General features: G+C 39.2%; 1 protein-coding gene across 3 annotated transcripts in view; it reads right to left on the bottom strand.

Moving 5' to 3' along the window:
* The window catches only part of wwp2 (WW domain containing E3 ubiquitin protein ligase 2), a 236,697-nt gene that overhangs the window by 73,954 nt on the left and 145,320 nt on the right, over window positions 1-17,423 (bottom strand). For all 3 annotated transcript variants that reach the window (XM_041191193.1, XM_041191191.1, XM_041191194.1), the window contains 2 exons: window positions 5,096-5,185; window positions 3,012-3,186 (listed from right to left, as the gene is read on the bottom strand). In XM_041191193.1, the coding sequence (XP_041047127.1) occupies window positions 3,012-3,186; window positions 5,096-5,185 (265 nt within the window). The remainder of the gene's footprint in view (window positions 1-3,011; window positions 3,187-5,095; window positions 5,186-17,423) is intronic.

Raw genomic sequence — 17,423 nt, 5'->3', positions numbered from 1 at the left:
CCCTCCCAACTCTGGCATTGAAATCATCAAGGAGAATCAGCTTGTTTCCCTTTGAGATCTAGACTGCAGTTTAATTCCTCTTTGTATTCTACTTATAACAAGAAAATCGATGAAAGAATTACTTGAATCTTTCTGAAAAGATGGAATTATGTGGTTTGCTGAAAGTCTGACATTGTCAATTTGACATCTTTAAATAAGGTCCATAACAAAAAGTTACAAAATGAACATCAAGCTTAAATCACTGTACACAAAACCCAAACTAAGTAAAATGTAGCTTTAGCAAGATGTCTAATATAAGCCTTTCACCTAACAAGCAGAACTATCAGCTATCCAATTATTCTTACATTTCCCCATCATATTATGTACAGTCTCTCTGAAGGTTCTCCTTATCAAATCTTACTTAAACAAAACCATCCACCCATTTCCTGTACTGATCTAAAGCACCATTTACTAACTTCTCATGTCAGAAATAGCTACTAGCCATTGTAATTTAGTGTCAACCATTAGAGCCATATGAGCAAACAATGAAGCCCATGTGAACAAATTCAACAAACTGAACACATTGGCTGCTCCATTTGTTGGGGAATAGCAAGCAGCAACGCACTTGAAGTGATTCATTGGCTCTGAAATGATTTTGGACATCTTAAAAGAAGTGAAGGATGCTATAAAAATGAAAATCTGTTGACCAACTTAACCATGTTTCTTGAACCTGAGAATGCGTTTGAAGAAGATCGAGAGAAAAGCAGAGAATTTAGAATTATGTCCATCAGACTAAAAAAATCAATACATTTTTTAAAATTGCATCAGCTAAACAGTACAGATAATGTGGTGTAGATCAAATGAATATTAAAGGAAATAAATTATTAGAAAACCAAAAATAGAATAAAAATAATCCATCTAGTGATAAATACAGAAACCAAAATGTCAATAAAGAGGAAAACATACAGAAAATGTAGTTAATATGACCACTGAATACAATGAAAATAAATGGACTAAATCTTTTTTTAAAATTAAAAACAAGGAAGGAAAGACATATCAATATAAAAACATTTTTTCCTCTAGAGGGACACAGCAATCTTGCTTCTCTCCACTTGCCGCACTGAGAATTGGCAGAATAAAGGTGCTATGGACTTTGGAAGTTTTTATTTGTGTATGGATGCTTGTGTTGGCTGACTATTCTTCTGTGAAATGTATTACTATTTGATGGCTTAATTCTCTCCACTCTCAATATAGGCAGCAAACAGAGAAAACCTTCACCATCTCAGTCTAGACTGGGTTTGGACCCACAGGTGGACGTCCAGTCAACCAGCCCTCAATATCCTCAGTTGACCGGCTGTGGCTGCCTTCCAGTATGGCTCCAGCAAATGTTGACGATAATAATAAAGAACCCAGAAGACAAATGCAGAAGGCCAATCAACAGCATCGTAATATGACAGTGTGTGTGATAGATTCTATCAAGAGTTATCTGAATCTGTCATAAAGGTAGACTGTAACAGAACAGTACTTTGCAACTGAGGGAGTTTGATTCTCCAAAAGCTTCTGAACAGTTTCGGCAATTAGGGAAAATAACAGGGGAGTGGTTAAGAAAATTAGATTGACAGCTCTCAGCATTTTCCTAAAGAACAGCACAGGCAAAAGCAGATTTAAATATTGAGGTAGTGAAAAAGACCCATGGAGAAAAATGAAAGTGAAAGAAAATATCTGTATGAGTTATTTAACAAAGGAGAGCACCCAAGACAAGCAAAAAATAAAGAATACCCATGTGAAATAATAAGTTAAAATAAACTAGTAACATTTAAAAGAAGCACCAGACAAAAGTAAAACCAAACATTTGGAATAAAATAAGTAACACAAAAAGTGTTAACTAGAAAACTTAGCAAGAATAGAGAATGTGTTTGCTGTGGGATGTTCCCAAATTAGGAGGCCAGGTGTGATAGAATATGAAGAGGCGTTATAGCAGTTTATTAATCAGAAAACTTAAAGAATGAGTTAAGGCCTATGGCAGCAAGGTACAGGAACTTAAGAGAGCAAACAGAAGGGAAGAAACGTTTGAGGACGAGTGGCTTCAATAAATGAGCCACCTTGCATATGTAATATTGTCAGGTTAACATTAGACTTCAAAAGTAAACCTCAGGAATTGGAGCTGGAGATCAGTACAGTTAAGGACACGACTGTAGACAGAGAGACAAGTGCTGAAAGAAACATGGGATCTGGGGATACTGGGTGGATGAAGGCTAATGCAAGAAACAAGAAGGATAGGAAAACCTTGGACAGTATTTGCTCACTAATATTTTGTGAGTACCCAAGACACGGACATGGTATAGACAATAACCCACTTTAAAAAGGTTACACCTTATTAAAAGTAACCATAAGATTTACTGGTATCCCCCGAATAATATAAAATATCAAAATAGAACACAGTGTAGTGCAATGCTGTCATTCTGAACAGTGTTCCACATTTTGGCTGGCAGCAGCATACAGGGAATGAAGGTAAGGCTCTTCCTCCAAGGGAAATATCGAATGATCAATATGTCTCAGGTTTTTCTCAATCGCCTTATCAATGTAGAGTAGATTTGCAAAGGTCTAGGAGCAGGTAATATGCCTGACATTTCCGCTACTGAATGGTATGGGCTGCAGAGACTCGGAAGGTTGAACAAATTATACCAATGTCTTTATATATAGTACAATACTTAGTTTTATGCCGTTTTTTTGAGGCCTACAGCTGTAGCATTTGGACAATATAAAGTCTAACATCTTGAGTTAATTGGTTTTTTGGTTTGCTCAGGGATGGAGAATGGAGAGATGTTCCACCAGTTCTGTACACCCTTTTGATTCAATTTCAATCTTAGAAAGACCAATGCTCATTTTTATAGAGGCCAAGTAATAAAAATACTGCACATGCTTTCCAGGCTACGGGAGAGGAAATGCGATATGCTTAAGAGATCAAAACAAAAGACCATTAGAACATGAAAAAAATCACGCTGTTTAAATTAAGTACAAGCTCATCTTACTTGGTATAAAAACCTTTGGTTGAAATGTTGCATAGCTCCCTGAAGCTGATTCCTTTGTGACTGCCACTGCTCAAAGTTTCGAACAGACTCGGCTGTTGGGCGTTGCCATGTTGTTGTCCTAGTATTATGGTCCACATAGTAAAACCTGCCACGTTGATCAACTCGTTTTTCCCAACTTTAAAAATAAAGTATTCAAGAATTACAGTGAGTTTGCAGATCTAAATGTTGACTTTTAATACAATACCAAACTACACTAATTATAATATGCAGCAAGAATTTGGATCTTTCTGAACATAAAATAAAATGCATTAAATGTTTAATTTTGTTTTAAATTGAGAAACCGTGGTAAGATGGGAAAACAGAGCTTCACCAAAGAAAATATAACGCAAATCAGCTATTAATGGTTTGAAAATTGGTTTTTAAAATTCTGAGGATACTAATAGAAAGGAGTGACCTAGAGAGATAAAGAATATCAGTGTTTTGAAGATACGGGGACATTCAAATTGCAATAATCACGTAAGCATCAATGGGAGAAAGACAGGAATGCAATGGGGGTTGGTTGGAGCCCTGCATTGAAAAAGATCGCTGCTTACACTTTCTTGGTTCCTGCCCAAGAGGTGCTAAAAAAGCCTCAATATCGCAGCAGTACTGACGTCTTCAGTCAGATTTGAAATAAGATGGAAAGCAAGTACGGGGGAAATATATCATCTCGGAGGTCGCTTAAGCAATGGATACATGCAAGTTTCATTCGATATAAAAAAAACAACAGCATATCAACAGATGAAGAACTTAAAAGACAGAGCATCAAAGGGACGGTAGCTGTTAGTTAGGCTTTTCAAGAGACATGAATTGCATGTCAATCACATATATTTCATAACCTACATTTGAAATCTAAAAAGATTACTGTAATTAAACAATAAGGTTTCTCTTTGTGCTGCGGCCTCATCAGAATACTAAGATCTGCTGCACCAGCAGCATGAGAAACCTATGAAATTGTTTCACGTCAAAAAGGCGTTTGTATGAAGGAACGTTTTTGCAATTAATTTTAAAACAAATTAAATATGCATTTCTTCATTTTACCCAAAATTTGAATTTATTTTAAACCCATTGCAATGCACTTATGAATTGTGATTGCTTCTTGCTGCATTCTTTTTTATGAACAGTCTAATCTTAGAAAATTACATCATACAGTGAACGCTCAAGTACCACACTTGCATTATTCATAATCTTAATAATCTTCAAGAATCTTTGTAGGTAAATGGAACCCATCTGAAGTTAGGGTCATTCATGTTTCCATTTTGCTCCACTCCAATGGCAAGATCAACTAGGGTCACAACAGCTCACATGCCAGTCTAAACTCCCCCTCCAAGCAATTCTTCTCAAACTTTGAAACTGGACCCAGCATGGGACGAAAACATCCAGTCACAAACATATCTGATAAACCCACTCACCCAATAATTTAGCAAAGTGCTAACGGGGCAGTACAGAAATAAGCTGGTATTACATCCAGCTTGTGCTTCACTACACACCAGCATTTAATCAGGAAAACTCTGGAGCTTGAAAGTCAGCAGCTCTTCAGGATGGCTTTGGCAGACATTATCACCAGTAACACTACAGGTGAGGATAAGTTGGCTTTAACATTCACCATTGCAGGTGGGTCCTCCACACCTATTTGGGGTCGGGAAGGGTGGACACAGGGTCAGTTTGGCAGGCGAAGCGATGCAGGCAGAACAGTAAGCCAAATTAATCACTCATGTGCCAAATGATTCTTCCAGGAGGAATAGTGAACAGAGGAACCTGTAGCTGAGAAAGAACTGGGCATTTAGGAGGAAGTAAGCAGCACATTTAAATTTCAGAGCAGCAACCAACTATGTAGTTATCAGGGTGAGTCCTTACCAATTTTGACCATCTTTCAGGACAAGTTCTAACCATCACGGTGGGCAATCAAGATTCCACTGTAATTAGTGGAGCAGTTTTGATGAAGTATTTCTGCGACAAAACAGTTCCTTAAGTAGATTCTTGTTTTTATTTAAAAAATGATATTTTGAATTAAACTTTTTTTTGCCTAATTGACCTATGCTTACCCTGGGGGCAGAGGTCTCTCCCATGTGGTAGTTTTGGTGTTGTGATCTACATAGTATACTCTTCCATTAGGAAGCATTCGCTGTTCCCATCTGAAAAATAAGCCACAGTTCTAAATAAAATTGCAGTATTAAACAACTTTTGATATTTCTGATAAAAATGTTCACCATGAATTAATCCTAAAATTCGGGCTATTCTATTCAATGAAAGAATGAGCTTCGGCCCATTCTGAAATTACACCAAGCATCAGGTGCTCTAGGATGATTCAAGATACTGTATTACTATATTTCAGTAAAGTACTCACTTAACATGCTTATTTTTTATCTTTCCTAATTTTGAAGATATCTGATCACTTTCTTATTTTCGATATTGTTGTCCTAAGTCACAAAGAACTATAACCTAAGAAGTAAAATTACCATTCATGATCCTAAATAATCTCTCACTTATTTAACAGCAAGCTAGGGTGCTAAAAGTATAAAATTTCACTGCAGGACACTGCTGAAAAATACCTAGGCACTAAATGATTTTTTTAAAAAGGTTTTATAAAACCTAAACCAACTGCTCATCCCTCTTATTCTAAAAAAAGTTTGAAGTATTACTATGTAGGCTTCCCAGATCAATGGTTGGCCTCTTCCAGCATCAACAGCTTAAACAAAAATATAATTCTCAGTTTGACGTACTAAGATGCTCTAATATAAGTCATTCTTGATATAGTATATAAGCTAGCTGTTAAATAAAGCTGGTCTTGAAGGAACACAAGGTAAAACATATAAATTACTTCTTGTTGAATTTACTAAGAAAAGAAACTCATATCTAGCTGTTCTGAACAGCAAGTCAATAACACCCTGAAAGTGAAGGTTGTCCTACTTTTGACAATGTAAATTCTGTCAGCCTTTCACGGAAAATTTCCCTAGAAAATGAGAGAAAGTAGTGCATTATAGTGTTCAAGTTAAAGATGGTCATCCTTTTGGATTTGATCACAAAAGAATTCCAAAATCTGAAGAACCAGAAGAAAATTTCAACACAAAATTTGCTATACATCAGCGTATAATTTGCTCTTTTAGTTACAGGTAATAAATGTCACCATTGATCTCTCGAAGTTAACTCTTGATTTTTATTTCTAAGAGTCAAGCTCAATAATGCAAACAAACTAAAAATATTCTGATAATGTCCTGAGAAAAATGAAGGGCAGGGCAGGGCTTCATTTCTTGTGAAAGGCTTCAAAAATTTAGTTGCATTATTTGACAAGTTAGGACCCAAAGTAACATTTCTCTAACAGAATGTACAAAATTAAATCCTCTTAAGTTATAATTTTGGAATAAACAAAACAGGAAATATGCTTCATGTGCTTTATGTTATGTTAATCACATCTTGGCACCTGTCAAATGGCTTGCAACATGGAATCCATTGATTGGTTGAATGATAAAAAGACTAAGGACAATATGTTCACCTGGGGCCTGTTTCTCTCTTAATTATGTCCCTTCATTTTCTCTTCCACTGGTTTTTCTAACACACTATTACCGAAAGCAAATCCAAACCCAGTGGGTAAAAATGTTCATTAACACCTGAGTGAACTTTGCTGATCAGAAAATGTATCTCCAGATTGCAATACTGCCAAATTAGGGGAAGGCTGTAATTCTAAGTGTTCCACTGACATGACAAAAACAAGATTTATGGTAATGGATGAAATTTCCATTTCTTTAACTATCTCTTCCTTTTAAAATGATTTGTGGACAATAATGGTTTATAGCAGATCATTTCAAACACCTTTTATGTAACTTATTATGTAACTAACACCCACTTCAATTCATTGATTTCTTGAGTTTGCACTATCCTGTACCTTCTCACTGACCAATGCAAACAATCCCTCAAGATATATCTCATCATAACCCCTCATAATCCTATAACTAAATATTCTGGATACATTTGTTTATTTGTTTTAAAGCATCAATAATATGAAAAAAAGGCTGATTCTCACTGAAATGGTCTTTACCCATTTGACATCACAATGTATTCCAGGCTGAAAATCCTTCATTGAAAAAATTTTGCTTCGGGAGCAATTTTCCAACACTAACAGTTTGTAAGAGGAACCAAGTGTGGAACTCAAAATTCCCTTGTCTGAGCTCATAAATGGACTACTGTACACCATTCCAAATTACATGTTTACCAAACATTACTTTCTCACATTTATTTTTGCTGAACTTTTATAAACTTTATTCTGTAATATTTTATGAAGCTATACAAATAAATAATGTTTCACAAGGTAATTCTGAACTAAATTGTTTTCAAAAGTTTGTTTGGCTTTACATTCCGATTTTCTCAACATGGCTTTGGGTGAAAATGGACCACAGTTATTAATTGTGAAGGGTTTAGTGAAACTGAGGTTATGCCATACAAAACTTTAGATTGATAAAATAGAAGTTTCTGACAGAAAGTTATTGATGTGAAGGCCAAATGCATATATGAACTTAGAGACCTTACTGAGTTACATTTTAATTTGGTAACAATCATTCTTGAAAACATCTTTCTAGTTAATTACAATGGAGAACATTAAAAAACGATGACAACTCGTAAGGTAAACAACCCATCTTAACCTGTCATGAAGTTATTTATCTGCTATTGTTGATAGGAGTCCAGAACGTTGGATTAAGTGATACTCAAAAGGTGATCACAAAAAGTGAATAATGGAATGTGCTAATAACCAAGTTGCATAGGATGAACAAGGGATTTGCTTCCAAATGAATTCCAAAAAGAAAAAAATCTCACTCAGAAGATCCAGGTACACAATCTAGTCTTTCCTACAGTTGAATTCCAGCTTACAATTATTTCATTTTGCTCAGCTTGACCAATCTAAAATAAGTCATAAATATTGAGCAATTACACGTTTAGGGGGAAACGAAGGAACAGTGACGAATCGAACAACCAATTCCTCCTGTCTAAAATTAGTTCAGTGGATACACTGCAGGATTGATCAAAAATCTAGACAGTTCTATGAGCCAAACTGACTGGTCATCTTAGATGCATGCAGCCAAAATGGAAAGACTGCTTTAAAAAAAAGATAGAAATAGGTACAATTATAGTAGAAAGAAAAATGGATTTAGACAAATCCTGCTAGAATCTAAAGGGACTTTTATTTCAAACTCTAAAGTGCACATAGAAAGGTCCATTTTTCCAGTACTCAAAACAGTATCTTCTGTAATTCTTTCACCACAATTTCAAATTCACCCATTCCACTCTTCAGATATTGAATTAAGTCATACGATGTTTACCGTGCTACAGAATCAAAGAAAATATCCGAAAAGTTCATTCAGAAAGTACAAGCTATAATGTCGTTATAATATCAATTGTTCTTCCTATTCATTTCAACAGTTTTAAGCCAACCATGACTTACATGTAGCAATTACCACAAATATCACCAGTGGATGAAACATCTTTAAGGCAATGATCCTTAAAAAGAATATTAGTTTTAACACTAACATGAATACAGTAATTCTAAGTTCTGTATTCTACACAAAGGTAACAAAAACTAATTTCAACTCATTAATCAACAGCTTCATATTTTTGTGGCCCACTTCGATACACATCATGGAGCCCTGAGGGTCACATACAAGAAAGAAAGAGAAAGCTTACATTTATATAGTACCTTTCGCAAACTCAGGAACATTCCAAAATGCTTCATAGTCAATGAATAAATAAAGGTTTCAAATAATGTTCCCATTCATTTACATACATGTCAAGCTGTGGGTTCCACAGCTTTCTAATACAGTATAGGATTTATTCATCATTGTGGCAACCACAGTACACTAAGAAAATAACTTTCCAAAATTCCTCCTTGCAAATGAGTATAAAAATAGGAGGATAAAACAGATGAATGAATAGCTGGAAAGGTGGTGCAGGAGGGGGGTCTTTACATTCTTGGGACATTGGGGCTGGCTTGGGGGAAGGTGGGAACTATACAGGCCAGATTGGTGGGGGGGCGCGATCTGCTAGTGCTATTGGGGACGGTTTAAACTAACTTGGCAGGGATGTGTGAACCAGGAGAAAATATCAGGAAGGAATACCAACATGCACAAAACACTGGGAGTATTAAGAGTAGGGAATACCAAGTTATTAGATCAGGTTAGAGTAAGGAAGAAAGTAATAAAGCCTAAAACAGGGTTAATGTGCATGTATGCGAATGCATAGAATAAGACTGGTAAGTTACAAGTGCAGATTGACATGTAGAAGTATGACGTTGTGGCTATAGCAGAGACTGGTTCAAAGAAGGATTGAACTGGGTATTAAATATTTCTGGAGACAAGGTGTTCAGGAAAGATAGGAATGGAAGAAAAGGGGGAGAAATGGCAGCAGTGATTAAGGAGAACATTGCAGCGCTGGACAAACAAGATATTTCAGAGGGGTCAAGGACAGAATCTACTTGGCTAGAGCTAAGGAACAAAAAAGGTGCATTACATTGCTCGGTGTTGTCTATAAGCCACCCACTAGTGGGAAGGATGTAGAAGAACAAATTTGCAAGGAAATAACAGAGAAGTGCAAGAATTATAGTGCAGTTATAATGGAGAACTTTAACTACCTGAATATAGACTGGGATTGTAGTATTGTAAAGGGACAACAGGGGAAAGAGGTCCTAGAGTGTGTTCACAAAAATTTTCTACAGCAGTATGTTTCCAGTTCAACAAGAGGGGAGGCACTGATGGACCTGGTTCTTGGGAATGAGGTGAACCAGGTGATATCTAAGTAGGAGCACATTTATGGGATAGTGATCATTATATCATAAGTTATCATAGGTTAACTATGGAAAAGGACGAAGAGCATTCCAGAATAAGAATAATTAAGTGGGGTAAGTATGGATCTGGGCTGAATCAAAGGTTGGCAGGAAAAACAGTAGCTGAACAACAGGCTAACTTTGAAGAGTGTTATGATACGGCAGGTGGCATTTTCCAGGCTGACCAAATCCACAAGGGAAATTTAGCCATGCTATGACAACAGTTTAGCAATTTGTATTTATTACGAGAAGGTTTGTGCACTGAATTTCGAAGTAATGAGTCCACCAACACCTTTAGAGATTTTTAAAATTAAATTAAAACACTTATTAACAAAAGAAAAGAATAAAACACATACACAAGGTTACAGTTACACAGTTACTTAATATGATAACAAGTCCCAAAATTCGTAAATAACCACACTCCCAATCACACACCCCCTTTAAAGCAACAGTCCAAAATATACTTTAAATTTATGGAGACAATCCAGCAAGGTTACCGGAAGCACCCACTCGACTGTGGAATTCCAAAGGCTTTTAACACAACTTTGGTTACTGGAACAGCAGGCTTTTCCAAAGTGGCTAGATGGTTTTCCCCAAGTTTGTTTCATACGGTGTAGCTTTCAGATCTCTCATGGCCACACCCCACACAGCCTTCCATTCTTCTTTAAATATATTTCTCCTTCTTTGTTTTGTAAATCCCACTGTTCCCCATGTCTTTGGAATTTACCTTTCCCTTAATATAAAAATTTATGTTGTCATTATGGTCAGCACTTTAGAAAATGTAATAACCTTGCTCTAATCATCTCACCAGTCACCTTATCATGCCTCTTTGAAAATCCAACAACATTTTCCTTATCTAAAAATACAAATTTCATTCACACACTACCTGCTGACTTTACCCTAGCTCACACATTAGCATTTCAAATGCCTTTTTTAAATTTAACCTTTTTGATAATTTCAACCTTGCAGTCTGCCCGTTTCCAATTTATTTAAATCAGCCACATACAGAACCACATATACACACACACACACACACACACACACACACACACACACACACACACACACACACACACACACACACACACACACACACACACACACACACACACACACACACACACACACACAAAGCCGATTTTACAATATGCCACAATAATATATGAAAAATATGATCGCTTCGTGACAAGAGATAGTTCAGACACAGTCAAGGTATATTCCTACAAAAGGAAAAGGTAGGGAAAACAATGAGCTCCTTGGATGACAAAAGAGCTAGAGATTAAGATAAAGAAGAAAAGGAATGCTTATGACAGATGTCAGGTGGATAATACAATGGAGAACTAAGCTGAGTATAGAAGGTTCAGGGGGAAGTGAAAAAGCAAATAAGAGAAGCAAAGAGGGAGTCTGAAGAGAGACTGGCAGCTAGCATAAAAAGGAATCCAAAAGTCCTCTATTGGCTTATAAATAGTAAAAGGGTGGTGAAAGGAGGAGTACAAGTAGGGGGAAAGGAGGAGCAAAAGAGGGAGGCAGTGGCATAGTGGCATGTCACCGGACTATGACATGAAAATTGATGGGGTGGTAAATAGTGAGGAGGATAGCCTTAGATTACAGGAGGATATAGACGGGCTGGTCAGATGGGCTGATCAGTGGCAAATGGAATTTAATCTGGATAGGTGTGAGGTGATGCACTTGGGCAGGACAAATAAGGCACGGGAAGACATGATGAATGGTAGGACCCTGGGAAATACCAAGAATCAGAGGGACCTTGGTATGCATGTTCACCGGTCCCTTAGGTAGTGGGACAGGTAGCTAAGATGATTAAGGTGGCATATGGGATACTTGCCTTTATTAGCCGAAGCATCGAACATAAGAGCAGGGAGGTTATGCTGGAACTGTATAAAATGCTGGTTAGGCCACAGCTAGATTACTGCATGCAGTTCTGGAATCCGCATTATAGGAAGGATGGGATTGCACTAGAGAGAGTGTAGAGGAGATTTACCAGGATGTTGCCTGGGCTGGAGAGTTTTAGTTATGAGAAGAGATTGGATAGACTAGGGTTATTTTCCCTGGACCAAAGGAGATTGAGGGAGTACATGATTGAGGTGTAGAAAATTATGAGGGGCATGGATAGGGTAGACAGGAAGGAACTTTTCTCCTTGGTGGAGGGATCAATACCACGGGGCATAGATTTAAGGTATGCAGCAGGAGGTTTAGAGGGGATGTGAGGAAGAATTTTTTCACCCAGAGAATGGTGAGAATCTGGAACTCACTGCCTGAAAGGGTGGTAGAGGCAGAAACCCTCATAACATTTAAGAAGTATTTGGATGTGCACTTGTGATGCCATGGCATACAAGGCTATGGGCCTAGTGCCGGAAAATGGGATTAAAATAGTTAGGTACTTGTTTGAAGAGCCTTTTTCTGTGGTGTAGACCTCTATGACTCTAGTAATCCAGAGACCTAGGGTAATGCTCTGGGGACCCGGGTTCGAATTCCAACACGGCAGATGGTGGAATTGGAATTCAATAAAAATATAGAAATAAAATCTAATGATGACCACGAAACCATTTTTGATTGTCATAAAACCCATCTGGTTCACTAGTGTCCTTTAGGGAAGAAAATCTGCCATCCTTACCTGGTCTGGCCGACATATGATCCCAGGCCCACAGCAATGTGGCTGACTCCGAAAACGGCCGAACAAGCCACTCAGTTATATCAAAACCACTAAAAAGCCTAAAAGGAATGAAACCAGATGGACCACCCAATATCAACCTAGGCACCAGAAACAACACGGCAAACTCAGCCCTGTCAACCCTGCAAAGTCCTTCTTACTAACATCAGGGGGCTTGTGGCAAAATTGGGAGAGCTGTCTCACAGACTAGCCAAGCAACAGCCTGACACAGTCGTGGTCACAGAATCATATCTTACAGATAATGCCCCATACAGCACCATCAGCTAGACAGACCTGGCAGAGGTGCTATCTAGTCAGGAGGGAGTTGTTCTGGGAGTTCTCAACATCAACTCTTGGGCTCCATGAAGTCAAACATGGGCAAGGAAACCTCCTGCTGATTACCACATACCGCACCTACCCACCATCCCGCAGGGGATGAATCAGTTCTCCCCCGTGTTGAATACCATTTGGGGGAAGCACAGGTGCATCTGTCCATGGCAACATTGATAGGAGTGACAACCGCACAGTTCTTGCGCAGACTAATTTTCATCTTCACATTGAGTATACCCTCCATTGTGTTGTGTGGACTACCACAGTGCTAAATGGAATAGATTTAGAACAGATCTAGCAACTCAAGAATGGGCAACCATGAGGCGCTGTGGTCCATCATCAGCAGCAGAATTGTACCCAACCACAAACTGTAACCTCATGACATGGCATATCCCCTACTCTACCATTACCACTAAGCCAGGGGATCAATCCCGGTTCAATAAAGAGTGCAGGAGGTATGCCAGGAGCAGCACAATGCATACCTAAAAATGGGGCATCAACTTGGTGAAGCTACAACACAGAACTACTTACGTGTCAAACAGCGTAAGCAGCAAGTGACAGGCAGCACTAAGTGATTCTACAAACAACCAATCAGATCTAAGCTCTGCAGTCCTACCACATCCAGTTGTGAATGGCGGTGGACAATTAAACAATTCACTGGAGAAGAAAGCTCCACAATTATCCCCATTCTCAATGCAAAGATTTGCACTCTTGCTGCGCCCCTAGCCAAGCTGTTCCAGTACAGCTACAACACTGGCATCTACTCGGCAATGTGGAAAATTGCCCAGGTACACAAAAAGCAAGGCAAGTCCAACCTGGCCAATTATTCCCACTTCATCTACTCTTGATCATCAGTAAAGTGATGGCACTTGCTTAACAATACCGCACCTACCCACCATCCCGCAGGGTATGAATCAGTTCTCCCCCGTGTTGAATACCACTTGGGGGAAGCACAGGTGCATCTGTCCATGGCAATATTGATAGGAGTGACCAATAACTTGCTCACTGACGCTCAGTTTGGGTTCTGCCAGGGCCAGGACCACTCAGCTCCTGACCTCATTACAACCTTGGCTCTAATATGGACTGAGCTGAACTCCTGAGGTGAGGTGAGTGACTGCCCTTGACATCAAGGCAGCATTGACCAATTATGGCATCAAGAAGCCCTAACAAAACTGGAGTCAATGGAAATCATGGAGAAAACTCTCTGCTGGTTGGGGTCATGCCTAGCACAAAGGAAGATGGTTGTGGTTGTTAGAGGTCAATCATCTCAGTCCTAGGACATCACTGCAGGAGTTGTGTCGTAGGCCCAACCATATTCAGCTGCTTCATTAATGAACTTCCCTCCATCATAAGGTCAGAAGTGGGGATGTTCGCTGATGATTCCATGATGTTCAGCACCACTTGTGACTCTTCAGATACTGAAGCAGTCCAAGTCCAAATGCAGCGAGACCTGGATAATATCCAGGCTTGGGCTGACAAGCGGCAAGTAACATTCGCGACACACAAGTGCCAGGCAATGACCAACTCCAATAAGAGAGAATATAAACATCACCCCTTGATATTCAATGGCATTACCATCTATAAATCTTGGGGATTGCCACAGACCAGAAACTGAACAGACTAGTCATATCAGGAGCAGGTCAGAGGCTAGGAATCCTGTGGCAAGTAACTCACTTCCTGACTCCCAAAGCCTTTCCACCACCTACAAGGCACAAGTGAGGAGTGTGATCAGTACTGTCCACTTATCTGGATGAGTGCAGTTCCCACATCACAAGTCTGACACCATCTAGGACAAAGTAGCCTGCTTTATTGGCACCCCATCAACAAACATTCATGTCCTCCACTACCGACACATAGCGTCAGCAGTATGTACCATCTACAAGATGCACTGTAGGAACTCGCCAAGACTCCTTAAACAGCACTTTCCAAACCCACGACTGCTACCACCTAGAAGGACAAGGGCTGTTGATACATAGGAATACCAGCACCTGGAAGTCCCCCTCCAAGCCACTCACCATCCTGACTTGAAATATACCACCATTCTTTCATTATCGCTGGGTCAGAATCTTGGAACTCCCTACCTAACAGCACTGTGGTTGTACCTACACCGTATAGACTGCAGCTGATCAAGAATGCAGCTCACCATCACCTTCTCAAGGGCAATTAGGGATGGGAAATAAATGCTGGCCTAGCCAGCATTTCATTCATCCCATGAATGAATAAAAAGGAGAAGGCCTAATTAGGGACCAAAAAAGGAATTTACACATGGAGTCAGGGGAAATAGCTGAGGCATTAAATGAATACACTGTATCTGCCTTTACTAAGGAAGAAGATGCTACACAGGTTACGGTGAAAGAGGGGGCAATTAAAACTGATGATGATGTATTCTAATAGACTCTTTGTACTTAAAATTGATAAAGCACCAGGACTGGATGAGATGCACCCGAAGATACTAAGGGAAGTGAGAATGAAAGTACAGAGGCACTGGCCATAAATTTCCAGTCTTCATTAGACTCGGGGGTGGTGCAAAAGGACTGGAGAATTACAAAAGTTACATGCTTGTTCAAAAAAAAGTATAAGAATAAGCCCAGCAACTGCTGGCCAGTCAGTTTAACTTCAGTGGTGGGGAAACTTTGAGACACAATAATTTGGGACAAAATTAATAGTCACATGGACAAATGTGAGCTAATTAAGGAAAGCCAGCATGAACTTTTAAGAGACAATTGTGTTTTACTAACTTGGAGTTTTTTTGAAGAGGTAACTGAGAAGGTTGATGAGAGCAATGCTGTTGATATGGTGTTCATGGAGTTCCAAAATAAGTTTGATACAGTGCTGCGCAGCAGACTTGTGAGCAAAGTTATAGAACATGGAATAAAAGGGACAGTAGCAACATGATACGAAATTAGCTGAGTGACAGGAACAGAGAGAAGTGGTTAATGAATGTTTTTCTGGCTGGAGGAAGGCTTGTAGTGGAGTTTCCAAGGGGTCAGTGTTGGGGCCCTTGCTTTTCCTGATATACATTAACGACCTAGACCTTGGTGTACAGGGCACAATTTCAAAATCTGCGGATTGAACTGTGAGGAAGCTAGTGTAGAACTTCAGAAGGACATCGACAAGTTAGTGGAATGGGCGATCAAGTGGCAGATGAAGTTCAATGTGGAGAAATGTGAGGTGATGCAGTCTGGTAGGAAGAACATGAAGCGACAATATAAAGGGTACAACTTTGAAGGGGGTGCAGGAGGAGAGGGACCTGGATGTATACATGCCTAAGACATTGAAGGTGGCAGGACATGGTGAGAGAGTAGTTGATAAAGCATGCAGTATCCTGGTCTTCATTCATAGAGGCATAGAATGCAAGAGCTAGGAGGTTATGCTGAACTTGTATAAGATACTAGTTCGGTCTCAGCTGGGTACTGCACCCAGTTCTGGCACCGCATGTTAACAAGAATGGTTTCAGGGATGAGGAATTTCAGTTATGAAGATAGATTGGAGAAGTTGGGACAATTGTCCATACAGAAGGTTGAGAGGAGGTTTGATAGAGGTATTCAAAATCATAAGGAGTCTGGAAACTGTAGATAGGGAAAAAACCGTTCCTGCTCATGAAAAGATCAAGACCGAGAGGGCACAGATTTAAAGTAATTGGCAAAAAAAGCAAAAGTAACATGAGGAAAAGCTTTCTTGTGCAGCGTGTGGTTGCGGTCTGGAATACACTGCCTGAGATTGTGGTGGAGGCAGGTTCAACTGAGGCATTCATAAAGGACAAATCAGCAACTAAGAAATATATATAGAAATAGAACCGATTTTGAGGACTCCTTGCTTGAGATCAAGAGCCAGAAATGGCATGAGCTGTTGTCTGCTTTCAACATATAAAGGCTTCTCATAAAAGGCACCATTTTCACTGAAACCTTAGCACAAAGACTTCTCCTTTGCAAAGCTCCTTTCGTCTAAACACCACTCTGTGTTACATGATAAGTAAGAATCTAAAGGTAGCTTTGCAAATACGAGTCAGATCATGCATAAGGAAATATTGAAAAAGACTTCCATTTGTATTGCACCTTTCATGACCTCAGGATGTCCCAAAGTGCTTTACAGCCAATGAAGTACTTTGGAAGTGTAGCTGCCGTTGTAATGTAGAAACTGTGGCAGCTAATTTGTGCGCAAACTCCCACAGAAAGCGACGTGATAATGATCAGATAATCTGTTTTAGTAATGTCAATTGAGGGTAAATATTGGCCAGGACACTGGGGATAACACCCATTCCTCTTCAAAATAGTGCCATGGTAACTTTGACGCCCAACTGAGAGTTCAGGCTCCATTTTAAGTGTCTCATCCAAAAGAAGATATCTTAGTATTGTACTGGAGAGTCAGCCAAGATTCTTGTGTTTAAGTCTCTGGAGTAGGATTTGAACCCACAACATTCTGATTCGGAGGTGAGTGCACCACCACTGTGCCACAGCTGACACAAAAACATGTTTTTGTATGAATGGGCCTTCAAATTACTCCCATGTATTTTGTATTTACATAACAAGATTGCTTTGTGTTGATATTACCTGAGGCTTTTGGCACT

Source organism: Carcharodon carcharias, chromosome 7 (assembly GCF_017639515.1).
Source record: "Carcharodon carcharias isolate sCarCar2 chromosome 7, sCarCar2.pri, whole genome shotgun sequence".
Taxonomy (NCBI): Eukaryota; Metazoa; Chordata; class Chondrichthyes; order Lamniformes; family Lamnidae; genus Carcharodon; species Carcharodon carcharias.
The sequence above is the reverse complement of the archived record's forward strand: the minus strand, read 5'-3'. Positions and strand labels throughout refer to the sequence as shown.